The sequence below is a fragment of the Rhea pennata genome, chromosome 7 (genome assembly GCF_028389875.1).
Source record: "Rhea pennata isolate bPtePen1 chromosome 7, bPtePen1.pri, whole genome shotgun sequence".
Lineage (NCBI taxonomy): Eukaryota > Metazoa > Chordata > Aves > Rheiformes > Rheidae > Rhea > Rhea pennata.
Window position 1 is genome coordinate 22,515,411 of NC_084669.1, and position 14,362 is coordinate 22,529,772.

The 14,362-nt window shown below is 36.8% G+C and overlaps 1 protein-coding gene across 2 annotated transcripts in view; it reads left to right on the forward strand.

Annotated features, from left to right (window-relative positions):
* Positions 1 to 14,362, forward strand: part of TM9SF3 (transmembrane 9 superfamily member 3) — a 56,897-nt gene that overhangs the window by 17,705 nt on the left and 24,830 nt on the right. For both annotated transcript variants that reach the window (XM_062580327.1, XM_062580329.1), the window contains exons 3-7: positions 3,691 to 3,813; positions 8,323 to 8,483; positions 11,452 to 11,529; positions 13,249 to 13,380; positions 14,024 to 14,190. In XM_062580327.1, the coding sequence (XP_062436311.1) occupies positions 3,691 to 3,813; positions 8,323 to 8,483; positions 11,452 to 11,529; positions 13,249 to 13,380; positions 14,024 to 14,190 (661 nt within the window). The remainder of the gene's footprint in view (positions 1 to 3,690; positions 3,814 to 8,322; positions 8,484 to 11,451; positions 11,530 to 13,248; positions 13,381 to 14,023; positions 14,191 to 14,362) is intronic.

Below are 14,362 nucleotides of genomic sequence, written 5' to 3' on the forward strand. Positions count from 1 at the left end.
GTAGTGTTTCTAGTAGAGTTTTAAAAACATGTTATTTGAAAGGGTACCTATGACTGTATAGGATAGCTGTTTCTCATTTGTTATGACTATGGACAGTGTTGTTGTTACATCACAGATCTCAAACCTGTGAAAAATACCTTTGTGAAGAAGGCAGGGAATTATTAGTATACTCTTATAACTTTAAGTTTTCCTTTGGCTTAATTCTCTTGACAAGCTGAATCTAGAATAATGGTGCTTTTCAGGTAATCTGTCGCGTTCTTCATTTGCACATTTGTGTTGACATCCAATGAGTGTTACACCTAAGCCCTACTGACTTACTAAATACATGAACATTGGCATCATAGCAACTGCAGTGAGAGAATGGATTTTTGGCATTGCCATCAGTACAATACCAATTAGAGAAAATGAATTTGAAAGGGAAACGGAAACTCCTCGCCTAAGACTTTCTGCAGTGGTTCCAGATGATGTGACAGCCATTCAGACTGATGCTCTATGTTGTACTAGGCGATGAGCAGATGCTATAATGAGGGATGTAGTTCATGTATCTGAGTAAAATCAAGTTGATCTAACCATTCATAGGAAGTTCAAAATCTGGCATAGTTGCACCTCCTTTTGTCGTGAGTCTCGTGTTTGTACTATTTTAAAACTTTCTTAACATGCTACTGATGTTACTGAGGCTGTTACATACATCAGACATTGTCTCTTCAGTGTAAGCCATTCAGACACTCCACAATACGTATTTTAACTCCACCCACCTTACTTTTTATCCAGGTTGTGGTCGTTTCTAAAACATGCAAAACTTTAGATCAAGTAATGCTGTAATGAAGTACAGTCTCCAGCCTCCTCCGCCAGTGAATGCTGTTCTAAGCTACTTTCGCTTAACCATTTAACGCAATGGGCTTGAGCTTAACCAGCTAATCAGAATTTCTGCCCTGTAACTAAACCACAGCTTCAGCATTGCCGGTGGGTGGAGGAAGGAGCGCTTCTCTTCGTTCCCCTTGCTGGGAGTCCTGGCTGTTTATGGTGTAGAGGGGTGGAAGGTGAAATCAGGTAAATTAAGTAAAATCATGCCTTTAGTTTGCAAGATTTTTATGAGTTTATTGGCTTTTTGTTTATATGCACTTGAATAACTTCTGCTCAGTTGATCGTGATATCATTGTGAGATCTTGTGATGTTCTGAATACCAAAAGTAAAATCCATTAAAGAATGGATGAAGGCAGCTTGTGGTGGCATGCAGCAAGTTTTCTAATGTCTCTTTATTTATTTTTACAGCAGCAAGAGCCAGCGCTTGCATCCTGCAGTATTAGATGCAGAATGGCTCATTTCAGTTAGCGAAAAAAGCAAATTCCAGGGTCTGAAAACCCATGGAGGTACTTGGAAACCAATTCCAATCTAATATGAAATTAGTTTTAGATAATAAATACAAACAAAGGCTGCTGTATTCTGAGTTAAATGGGAAAGGGTCTTTAAACAGAAAATATTTACATGTGGTTTGAGTGATTTTCCTTTTAGTAGTAGCACTTGCTCCTGTCCCTGTGTTATCCCTTGGTTGCGCTCGTACTGCTGTGTGGTGAACCAGTCGGGAAAGATCGGCTAATGATAGCCCAGTCCTCCGTTTCACTGCCTCCAGACCAGGCTTCTGTACTGTGCCGGAATGTAATGCTTCATCTATCAGATTCTGCAAGGTTATCTTCTTAAGTACTTTTACTACTATTTCAAGTTAAAATAAATATAATTAGCTTGACCTCTGTGTGTTGAACCATCTTTCGTGATGGTAGGAAGGCATTAGTTGCTGTTTGAGTACGCTCTGAAACTGGCAAAGCAGTTTTTTGAAGCACCGAGTATTTGAGAAAGAGTCAATTCCCTGCTCAGCAACAAATCCCGAAGGCAGGGGCTTCAGTTGCTTTTGTTTATTTGTTTACCTATTTAATTATTTATTATTAACAAGATGATTCAAATCCGTTAAGGTGAGAAAGCAGAGGCATTTTTTGTGAGCATACTCCAAAACATACAGGATTGAGTTCAGAGCAGGCATGAATGGATGCAGCTGGGATCTGGGTTTGTGTGTATTTGTTTTAGTGGTGGTGCCAGCTTCAGTGCCTTTCATCTCTTGATTGGACCAGTACAGATCCTGAAAATGTAGTCTGTGATCTAATTGCCTTCTCAGGACCTTTCAGGATATTGGCTTGAATGGGTTTGTTTTTTTTTTTCTTCCCGGCTTCTAAGTGATTTCAGAACAGCAAAATGTTTATTGCCTAAGAAGTCAGTCTGGAAAAAAGACTTTTTTAAAAATGAAAACAAAGCTTAGTGTGCTTTGATTAGGTCTTTGAAGGAGGGGGAAAAAAAAGTGAAAATGGAAATTTTTTGTATGAAGTAAGAGATGTGTCCACTCCAGGGCTACAGGAAGTCACTCCAGCTATGCAGGGCTGCTTTTGGTGGGTTTCCTACTGTCTTGCTTCACTATGCTCTATTTTAGTTTTGCTTGACCAGAGATTTTGTGCATATTTTCATGTTGAGAAATAGATGTTATCAGAGAATGTTTTGTATTCTACTTACCTGTGCTTTTTCTGTGCAGACCCACCCCCCCTTTTATTTCCTTAAAAAAAAAAGCTTTGGAATTGTATTAATGTTAAGAGGAGGTCAAGTAAGCTGAATTTGAGTACAAATTGGAGCTGTACATAGAGTACAGATTAATGCTGTCCACTAGAAATGGGTCGCAGTTTTCAGTGATGACAAATAAGATTAGGGAAGGAGAAGGTGGATTTTTTTGTGTGTGTTTACTTTATTTATTGTTTGGAGACTGAAAACATCTGCTCATTAAGAAGTGGGTTTTTTTAAAAATCTCTAAAACTATTGCTGCTCTTATTTTTGTTTTTTTAATGTATGCCTTTTGTATTATTTCACTTGAAAAGCAAATATAAGGCAATGAAATTGGGGTACAAATACATGTCTGATAACTGCATTACTTAAGAATTGTTGATGGGGGGAAAAATAGCCATCTGGCTTGAATAGCGGATTTATTTTATTTTCAAATGCAACCTTTCGTGCCTTCTTTGCATTGTTCCTGCTTTTATCTTTGTTCTGTATTCTATTCTCTGTTTTGTTTCCTCCTTTGTGCTTGTTTCTTGAATTGCTCAGAATTTTAAAAAGTGATTTTTTTTTTTTTTAAGGAGAATATTCTTGGTAACAACAGGGGCAGTTAATGAGCCTGGAAATACTAAAATGGAGAGTTAATAAAATACGCAATTTTATATATTTTGCTAATAATTTCATGCCTATCATCAACATAAGAGTTCTCATGGTCTGCAGGTGTTTCTAAGAGCAGATGGGCTTCACAGGCAGCTAGTATCAGCTTGACACTGATTTTAAATGGGTCCTCACTTAGGCTGTCCCAATAAAGCTACTGTCAGCAAATAGATCTTAAACTTCTGTGGGCAGAGTAGCAAAAGGATTCTTTGAAGCCCTGCCTGATGGGTCCCTGGGAGGTTTCTGCATACTGCAGGGCAGAATTACAGGAAAAAATAAGTTGCTGTAGTGGCTCCTTTTTAAAGTGTCCCTTTGTGTTAGCTACTTGAAGATACAGATCCAAGAGGCGTTAGAGACTCTAGAAGTGTGCGCTAACCGCTTAGTTTGTGTTCCTTTAGAGCCAGCTCATTAATAAATCATTAACAGTGCTTTAATTTCTTGCAGAGGATGTAATGCAGACCACTTACTGTGAAATCGACTTGGACAAAGGAAGAAGAGACGCGTTTGTGTATGCTATAAAAAATCACTATTGGTACCAGATGTATATTGATGACTTGCCAATATGGGGTGAGTGATGGTACACATTAAGAGCTTGACTGATCACAAACTGCAGGGGTGGCTGGGCTGCTGGTTTCGTGGATTCACTTACTTTAATGACTACAATTCTGTAGAAGAATCTTACAAGTATGTGTGTGGAACTCATGTAAGCAAACAGAAATAACTTGAAGGATTATTATGTTGAAAGAACAGTTGGATGACTCGCACTACTGATTTACAAAAACAAAAAACCTTTTGTTTTTCAAGCATTGATTTTTAATAGAAGTTCTTAGGGTTAAATTATTCTTTTAAATTTTCAAGTGATAATTGGATACAGGAGGTCAGATACAAGGTCTGTGTTAATGTGTTCATGATTAAAATCTTGGAAAGCCTTTTTTATTGTTTCAGCTTTATAATGCTAGTTTTTGAATCTATTAATAATACAAAGATTTTCTAATTTACTTTTATGGTAACTCAGTGGCTTTTTACATTTCTGCATGTATGGTCTGTCATTTTATCCAGTAGCCTTATTTTATGTATTCCTGTACAGTTCTTAAAATTACTTTAGGAATTTGCTCTTGCTGAGTATTATTAATTTGATCTAAAAATGCTTGTATTTTAGATCAAAAATGTCCTTATCACAGTAATCTCCTATCCTTTCTGTGGCTTTTGTCACTCTCTTGTACTCTGTAATCATATAGCTAGCTACATGAATGTTCCACAGATTGCGCTTTGGTTTGGTATTAAACAAACCCATCAAATCTTAAGCTCTGTTGTAGAACTAGATGCAAATTGAAGAGAAAGGAAAAGCACCTCAAAATCTTGTGTTCGTATAAACTCTTTGCCTGTGTTCTGAGAAAGTGGTGTAAACCCCCCAAAACACAAAACCCTAGAATATATACAAAATCACCGTTTAAGCCACTTGCCAGGAGTCCTTTGGTAAATAATATGCTGAATAATGCTACCTATCACTCTTTCATTCTGACAGATTTTTTTTTTAACCTCTTACAATTTTAGCAGTTCTCAGAAAGTAACTTGGTGCTGAAATATGAGCCTTGGCCAGAAATGAGCTGTTGGATTGTATGTGTTAGTAAGGAAGACTATTGCTTCCTATGTTTTTCTTTGTTTTTTACATCTGTGTTCAAGGAATATGTTACTGTTTGGAAGAGGTACGCTTGTATTGCGTTAGTTTTTATTAGTTGATTTGTTTAGTGTGGGTAACAGCTTTGTGGCAGAGCTGGGAGTAGACCCTAATTAATCTGTGTGGCCTTTACTATACTACTTCTGCAAATGCTGATAGGCTTTTTAAAAGCATTCGTGAGTGACAGTTGCTACAATTTTTTAATGCTTTTGACCTTTCAGAGAGAGACATGAGTGATTCTTCTACACTAGAGCAGCTGTGTAGCCTTTAGACTGCACGAAGTCAAGGGATGCTTAGCTGACTTCAGTATCCTGTCTGTGCTAGTTAGTCCTGGAGACTTTTTAGGACTGATTTTTTTTCTAATCTCGTTTGGGAAGATTTTGTGTCTCACCTCAGATACTGAAGAACAGATTTGATTACTAAATCTGATACCTATTGAATACATTGTTATGTCCTGAGCTGAAAAATCAGTTTTATTGTGATTCCAATGTCTTTAATATTCTCCTTTGTATGTGTGCTTTGAATGTACGAGAAATCATTCCTACAACTGACAAACATGTAGAATCTGCATCTCTTCCATGTGGCATAAGAAGCTGGTTTTGATAATTTGGTTTGGAACCAATACATTGTGTTCTGATAGTTAATAGAAGAATGCAGCTCTAAAGTACTGGTAACAGATGCAGAAAAATAATCTTTGACATCATTTATAGAAGCAGGTGGTGCTGACAATTTTGCTCTATGTCTCCTGAGGGCTAGTTAGAACTAAGGGGACTACAGGTTGGTCAGTCGGTATTAGCCTGGATTTTATGCCACAACATCCACCAGTTCTTGATGGAGGACTAGGAGTGTAGTGGATGTACCTGAGCCCATCAGAAGAATTATCTACGTATCAGAACTTTGAGCGGATGGGTGGGTTCAGTTACAGTTTGGAAGATGAATGGCAATGGCTTATCTGTGTCAGTCCTGGTTTGGCTGCATCTCAGTTCAGCAACAGGAGTGTTTTAGTCTGAGTGCTGCTTAAAATTTGATTCTGGGATTTGCTGCTCCCTGAACGTTTTCTGTTGTAAGTATTTCCGTGTAAGAACATTGAGTGATGTGGTAGACATGGATCCTCCAGCTTGTTAGTAATTTTGACTGTATTATATAACCTTGTTTAGTACCAGCTAATATGATAGAAATACTAGTGAAAACTAGTGTCTTCTGTATGATGTACTGTTGCATAATCATTAATTTCACTAACTTCAATGAAAAATATTAGGACTTCTTAAAATACAGGGAGGTAAGAACTTTAGTAATAGTGATAGCATACCTGACTTTGAATTCTGAGAAGTTGTGATGTTCAGGAGAACGTCCAGTACTGATTTACCTTCAGTTACCATAAAAAGGTATCATGTCTTGCGTTGGTTTTTTTTCCATTATTAAATGTAATATATCATGCTGATTCACTTCGTTTGGGTTATCTATCCACTAGCAAGCATATAATGTATATACCATGTCGTCTAATCAATCTTAAAAAAAAAAAAATGTTGGTTTGTATTTCATAGCTGGATAAACTAAAACTTTGTCCTTAAATGGATAAAGTCATCTTCGATGTTGTCAAAAGAAAGCAAGTATTCTCTGCAGAAAAAGGATTCAGATAATGTTACTGTTTGCTGAGAACTCTAGGCAACTTGTGCTTAGTTCTGTTTTTGAAAGCAGACCACTTCTCTCAGTAACTAGTAAAAAAAAAAAAAAAAAAAAAAAAGGATTTGTGGCACTCCTCCTGTCTTCTGGCAAACTTCAGTTATGTTCTTTGCGGCTTTCCATCAGGATATGGCTTACTAATGTCAAAGTCAATTGACATGCCTGCAACCATTAATATTTGAAATTTTCCTTAAGAATTCCCCAAAATATCCAGTAGTGAGTGCTCTACTTTCAGTAAAGTCTAGGCTTAAAAGACGTTTTCTTAATCCTTTTTAAATAAAGGTAATGACTTCAGACTACTGTTGGAAGGATTGCACTTTATTTCCTCAACTCAGAAAGGCAAGCAAATCTGTTTAGGTGCCTTCAGGTAAAATGATTCAATTTCATTTTTTCTCCGGAATTGCTAGTCCACAGTAAAGTTTCTAGGCTTGACTGTCTCTGTTCTAGCACATCTCCTTAAGTATATGGAACATTGCTTTAATTCACTTTTGGGGGGAGTGATTGATCAGAATGCCCTTTAAGCAGCGTAGAGGTCTGGGTTGCCGTCGTTTTGGATAACCCCCTGGAGCAGATGGCAGGCCAGGTGTTAGGCTGCATGGCAGAGCCGCGAGCTGGCAAGGTCCTCTCCTGTATGGAGGACTGCATAAGGCAGTTCTGACAGATGAGCATGACTAAAAAATATGACAAAGGAAAAAAACCTGCTTGAAAATTAAGAAGCACAGATAGTACAGAAGTGTCTTTCCTCCCCATACCTGCTCCTTTGTGGTACCCTTTTTCATATCCTTCACCTGCTTGTTTCCCTTTCCCTATTTTTGCATATTCTGGGTCCTGCTTTAATAGTGGCTTTCCATCTTGTGAACCATCTCTGGATGATGGTCTAGACTTGAACAAAAGTTAATGTCTGCGGCCTGTGAACTCTGACAGCTACATTTGGCTTCTTCCCTTGCCTCTTCTCCCTGCCCTGCAGCATACAACAACATCTGGAATTCCACTGTAGCTTAAACATTTTGCAATAAGTTATTAAAAATAACTTAATCATGAGCTAGTTCTGAGTTCAGTTAACTGAACTCTGATGCTCCAGGAGCATCTGAGCAGTTTCCCATCATGGATGTAGTCAGCATTTTCATGCAGATAGTATCTCTCTGATTTTTTTAGTAAAAGAAATGCGAGTAGTTGAAAAATATGATTCTTGGCAAGTATCGTAAATACATGAGCAAATGAGAGCAAAAAGTGTGGTCTTGGGGAATCAACTAATGCAGAATACAGAACTGAGTTTTGAAAAGGAAGAAAAATTAGTGAAGGGATAATAGATGGAACAAGGAGATGGAAAAGTATGGAGGTCAAGGGCTAAGAGTTCATAGAATTTAAATCCATATTTGGCTAATTGGTTGTCTGAGAAGAAATTTATATAAAATTAGAAAAAATATTGTTAATTCTTCTTCCAAAACATTATTGGTGCATCTATTTTTTTTTCCTAGTGCTGTTACAGAATGTTTCTTGCAGATACCTGTGCATTAAAGGTGTAGTCTAGGTATCATAGTTGAAAAATATGACGTCTGCTGTGTTCTTTTCTGCTATAGCTATATAGGTGCTTTTTTTAGCTGCTGAAAATTTTGTTAAATAAGAATATTTTTTTAAAAAATGATCACAGAATATTTGAAAAGCAGGCCTGCAACTGATGCCTATATTTTAAACATAATTTATTTCCTATACAGGTATTGTTGGAGAAGCAGATGAAAATGGGGAAGATTATTATCTTTGGACTTACAAAAAACTTGAAATTGGTTACAACGGAAATAGAATTGTGGATGTGAATTTGACCAGTGAAGGAAAGGTGAAATTGGTACCAAATACAAAAATCCAGATGTCATATTCAGTAAGTAATTTGCTGATGTATGTGGTGTAATAAGCAGCTCTACATGGTAAAATATTCTATCTATGTATTGATATGTTGAGGTACATCAGAGGAAGATGCCTCCTCATTTCTTCAACTATTTTTTCATTACTGAGTTGTTAGATTTATTAGGAGTAAATGTAAAATGATTTTTGAGCCACTTCAGACAAAACGGAACTTCTACAATCTACAGAAAAATGTTTAGTTAGGAAAGGAAGATATCTAAAGATGTATAGAGGCTAGAAGCATCAAGGTTCCCACAATAACTAGATATTTTGCTCAGTCTTCAGAGCAGTGATGTTTGCATCATAGATAAGATAGCAGATGGTATCACTTCCCCCCATTCCCTCCTTGATTTGAACTGGAACAAGGAGCAAAACCCACCGTAAGCCTTTGTACTTTGCAGTCTGTTAGTTTTACATTTTATATATACACACACATGTGTGTGTGTATGTATACATATATATATTTGCAATTCCAGTAAAAATTTGCCTTATTTGTATAGCTTTATTTATAAGATTTTCTCTGAAGTTTTCTACTTTTATGTTGAATTGCTATGATAAAATGTAATGAATAAACACATTTGTTAATGTGGGATGTTGGATTGTTAGTTACTATTTTGAATCTTGTTATTTATTTTTATTACCACCTTCATCTGTAAGCGATCACTTCTCATATATTTACAAGACTGCATTCACACCCGAGTTCTTAATCCATTGGTTTCCTACCATCTGTTAGGAGTAGGTGTCACCATAAGATTTTATTTCAGAAGATATTCTTGTCACCGTTGTTTGTCTTATGCTGAGTAGGTCATAAGATTTGAAGTGCAATTAACTATTTTCATACGTGCTTTCTAGGATTATGTTTGCACTACTCTTCCTATTTCTGTTGCAAAAATGGTAGTGGCACTTGCTTTGTTTTTCTTTTAAATCCCTCTAGGATTGTGGAGTCCATTTGCTCTGTGTATTTTGAGGTAGACAGTACTGAGTAGCTGTAAGACATTAAAGCTAGATATTCCCTTTAAATATTTTCAGCATACAGTGCTCAAGATCTTACTTTCCATCTCTGTTGGCACCACTGGGCAGTTGCTGGGCTGGTGTGTGTGTGATATTTAGTTCACAGGTTATCCTTATTTTAAGCAGTGTTTCTTGGTGGCAGATGCTCTAATTAGAAATGTATCTATTTAAAAACAAAGTTGAAAACTATTAATGTTTTGAGCCTTTAATCTTGAACAAGCCTGTAATTTGAACTGAATAAAATTAATATTACACCTAAAAGTGAGTGTAATATCTGAGCATTGGGATTTTAATCTGTCTCAGGGCTGTAGTGACCAATAGAGGTACTCAGTCTACACTTACAAGCTTGCTTCTGTGCTGAGTGAGAGCGTCCTGCTGGATAAGATAGTTTCTGATCATGCATTTAAATAAGGTATGCTGAAGTGGAAATGCACTGGTTTCATAGGTACAAGTTCTGATATTTCCTAATACTGAAATCTTTTGAAAAATTTGATTTTTTTTTCAGTGTAAATTTTTATTTAATTTCTGAAACTATGTTTAAAAATTCAAATTAACATGAACTTGCAAAAATTCTGAACTTTGTGCTACCATATTAGCACCATATTGTTCATCAGTACTATTATGAATTTCAAGTCCAAAGCAGTTCTCCATGGAGCTAATGAAGTAACTGCATGCAGTGATAAGCTGATAGTATAGGAACAAATTCATATTTTTCTGGCAGATTTCAGAGTTGCTTATTGTCAGTGGAGGTGTACAGATTGGAGAATCCCATGGTATTAAAGTTTTCAGGCTACAGCTTTTAGCTTGTAGTTTTTAAAATGTTAATGATTGTTTTAGGGTTCAGCCTAATCCTTTTTATGCTGTTCCCTTCCAGCTAGCTTGTATCTCAGTTTATGCTCGTATTTTTCCTATAGTGTCTGTTTTAAATCTTGTCTTTTAAATCTCCTTATTTCTTTTCATCTCCCTTGCTTCTGCTGGGCTGCTTTCTTTTGGTTTTGGGCGCTATATTCAGACAATGTGAGTACAGGTGTTACTGCACGGCAGCAAAACAGACCTCAGTTGCGACAGGGGAGCAGCAGCAGTGGAAGTTACACTCAGTCTACAAAACACTACTAATATTCTCCTCACACCCCTTTCTATACAATCCAGTTAGCAGATGTTAGAAATGATGAGGAAAAAAAAAGTGTACTCACTGCCCACAAAATGCTTGGAAAAAATCCACTACTGTCTAGCACATCTTTCTTAAGCGTATCTAGAAATACTTTATTTCCCTTACACATGCTATGAAATCTTGGACAAATTAGGTTGGATTCTTCAAAGGGCTTCTACAGAAGTGTACTATATACATTAAGCTGTGTACTGCCCATAGAAGTTCTATATGCATGTGCTTTTAAGTTTGGGACGGGGAAGGAGGTTGTTTGTTTTTCTAAATACATTCTTAGAAATGATGATTCAAGAAAATTCATCACTGCACAAGCATCTGCTGTGAAGAACATCCTTCATGAACTACTAGCTTGAAAGAACTGAAAATGGGGTCATTTACTGGAGACTTTATTTGGCGCCTTCAGTAAGAGTGTCAGCTTCTTCTGTAATCATGAAATGAGTTTATTGTATTTGACAGCTGGAAATTTGCATCTTTAATTAATCTAGTAGACACATTGACAACAGAGGAATGCAAGACTGATTTTTCCTTGTTCCTAAACACGTACAGAGAGAAGATTAGATCCATGAGGTGAGGTTGCTGATGTTCGTTCTGTCTGAGCTGTAAATATCAGTCTTTAGGAGCCTCAGTCCTTTATTTTTGATAGACTTTGTATAATGTTTGAAGAGAAATCTGAAGTGGACAATACGAAAAATGTTCTGAGTGTCTGTATGTGAGTATGCCTGAGTATGTGTAATGAGTAAGTTTCAAGTGTAAACATTCTTCTCTTCAGGTGAAATGGAAAAAGTCAGATGTGAAGTTTGAAGACCGATTTGACAAGTACCTTGACCCGTCATTCTTTCAGCACAGAGTATGTAATGTTCTAAGACAACCTTACAAAATGTCCCATTGAAATGGGTGCTTTAGTTCAGCATTTTTTTCTAGGCTGTTTCCAATAATTCTCTTCTGAAATGACAGGTGGGGTATTTGCAGGTGATTGGTGTCTAATTTATCTTCAGACATTTCATTTGTCTCCTTGATTTCTTGGTGGTATTTTTTTAATTGAATTTTAAAATGTTGTAATCTTTCTAATTTTGAGTTTTTAAGTTTTCCTTTTTATTGAAATAGGTAGGTTCCATCATGCATTGTACTGTTAAAGTTACAGAAATCACCTATCACTTTGTTTTGAATTTCAGGCCAAAAGGTGGTATACAATTTCAGCTTGGGTATGGGGTGTGTGTGTGTGTTTTTGGTTTTTCTTTAAATCACTGGCCTATTGCCTGCTTTGGCAAGCTATCTTCTGTCTCTTTTCTCTTTTATACAATCTTCTGAAATTATGTTAACATGGCACAGTCAGGGTTGGAAAACTATAGGGGTTTTTGGTGTGTGTTTTTTGCAAACATAAGCTTGAACAATTACACCTAATCTTAGAGTGAAATTACAAAAAACTAAAGCATGCTGGACTCCTAAAGCTCAAAACTGTTGCATTGTGTTCTCCTTGAGAAGTTAAAAAAAAAAAAAAAAAATTAATTGAAGTAGCTGTGCAGTACTTCTGTTGCAGTACAGAACACAATGTAGAGACTCTCTGCTCAGAATCCAGTACTGCAGCAGTAGTTTATGTGCATTGTCTGAATCTTAGCTGAGATGGGACAGAGCTATTAGATAATGAAAGGGCATTTAAAAATATAGTAGTTCTTCTGATTAATCATTTCTGTTTATTCTGCCTCACATTTTTGATCTGGTCTGTAAATCTGTGAGGTTTTCGTGTCATTCAGCAAGAGGCAAAGATATGTCCCTCTTTTCAGTCTTGTGAAATTCAGCTCTAGGTCATCTGGTGCGACATGGAGCCTGCTGCTACTGCTGCTCTAGCAGTGAGCTGCTCTGGAACAGTGAGGCAGACAGCTCTATCACTTCAGCTTTTAAGCAACGCTTCTGTTGCTCAAACAAAATGACTATTTTTTAAGTACGTTTCAGTAAATGTCTGCGTGCATGCCTCAAGCCCTCAGCAAATGCAAGGGAATTCAAGCAGATACATGTGTATGCTCAGAAGCAATGGAGTTTCAGGAGCACAACTGTACTTCATTTTAGTGGAGTAACTGTAACTGGTGATATTACTTGTGACCTAAGTAATTGCAAAGCAAAAAGCCTAAGCCAGTTTGTGTTAACATTTGTGATGGTAAGCTGCAGTTATAATCTCCTTAAGGCTAGAGTACTGAGCTGTATTTCTTTTTCAAGTTAGAGGTAAGAAGTACTGTTCAGAATTCAGTGAAAATCAGAGGATGTGCTTATCAGGCAGCCATACATCGTGTTGCTTTTCCTTTGCCCTTGGTTAAGGGAAGCTGTATAGACAGTTTGAATTCTGCTGGTGCTTGATTAAGTCTTGAGCATGTCTGGCTGTTGACTATATGTATAGTATTTCACTGGCCTTTTTTAGTGGGACTTTCTGCAAATGTTACTTACAAAGTGAATATGTTATTACTTAGTGTAATAGCTTGTGCTGACCAGCTATGGTCCTAAGTAATAATATAGCCATATTGAAGCACATTGGAAATATTTACGGTTCTGAAATTTGAGTATTTTCTCTTCGTAGATTCACTGGTTTTCAATTTTCAATTCTTTCATGATGGTGATCTTTCTGGTTGGCCTAGTGTCTATGATATTAATGAGAACTTTGAGAAAAGATTATGCAAGATACAGTAAAGAGGAAGAAATGGATGATATGGTAAGATCTCTGTTTGTGTGCTGATTTTTGTAAGACTTAACTGTTTTCACATGTTCATTGTGTTAGAATCTCTGAATTGCATTCTTCACTTGGACAGAAAACTGCTGTATGTTTGTTTTGAAAGTGTTACCGGATTTCTTTGTAATATAGGACTTTCGTGTATGAGAATCCAAGAGTGTAACTTTCTGCTAGTGTTAAACAGCAGACTACCATGGGCTGAATTGGCATATAAAATCTGTGCAATCTGTTGTTTTTTAGGAGCCTTTTGCTCCTGGGTTGCAAACTGGAATACCAATCTGTGGTAGCTGCACTGATGTTTGTATCTTCAGTTAACTGAAGTCCCTTCTGCTCAGTGTGCAATAGAAGTCTGTGTAAAGCACAGTTTTCTAAGCCTTTCAGGGGACTTCAGGGATAGGGAGGAAGTCTGGTAGATTTTGCTGCATCATACATTCAAGTAGCAATTTTTGTTGTCGTAGAAAGCATCGGAAGAGCAATCTTTTCTCCTAGATGGCTGCATTCAAAGACATTCCTACCCTTGAGGTTACTTTACTGAATCAAATCCTTAATTTATGCCTGGCATGTATTCTTCTGTCTTAATTTTGGTGACTAGACCTAAAACTGTTTTTGTTGTTGTTGTTCCTAGGACAGAGATCTAGGTGATGAGTACGGGTGGAAGCAGGTCCATGGAGATGTTTTTAGACCATCCAGTCATCCTTTAATATTTTCATCGCTTATTGGTTCTGGTTGTCAAATTTTTGCTGTGTCTCTCATAGTCATTGTTGTTGCGATGATAGAGGATTTATACACAGAGTAAGTGTGATTGTGCCATGTCTTCCACATATAAATACTTAAATGAACTAAATCATTACAAAACTGAATGTTCTAACTGTGGTCTGAAAAATTGTTTGAGAGTCTACAGTCAGGTGTAGTACTCAAAGAAGCTGTTTTTTTCTAAACTGTAAGGAAATTTTGTCCTACTATT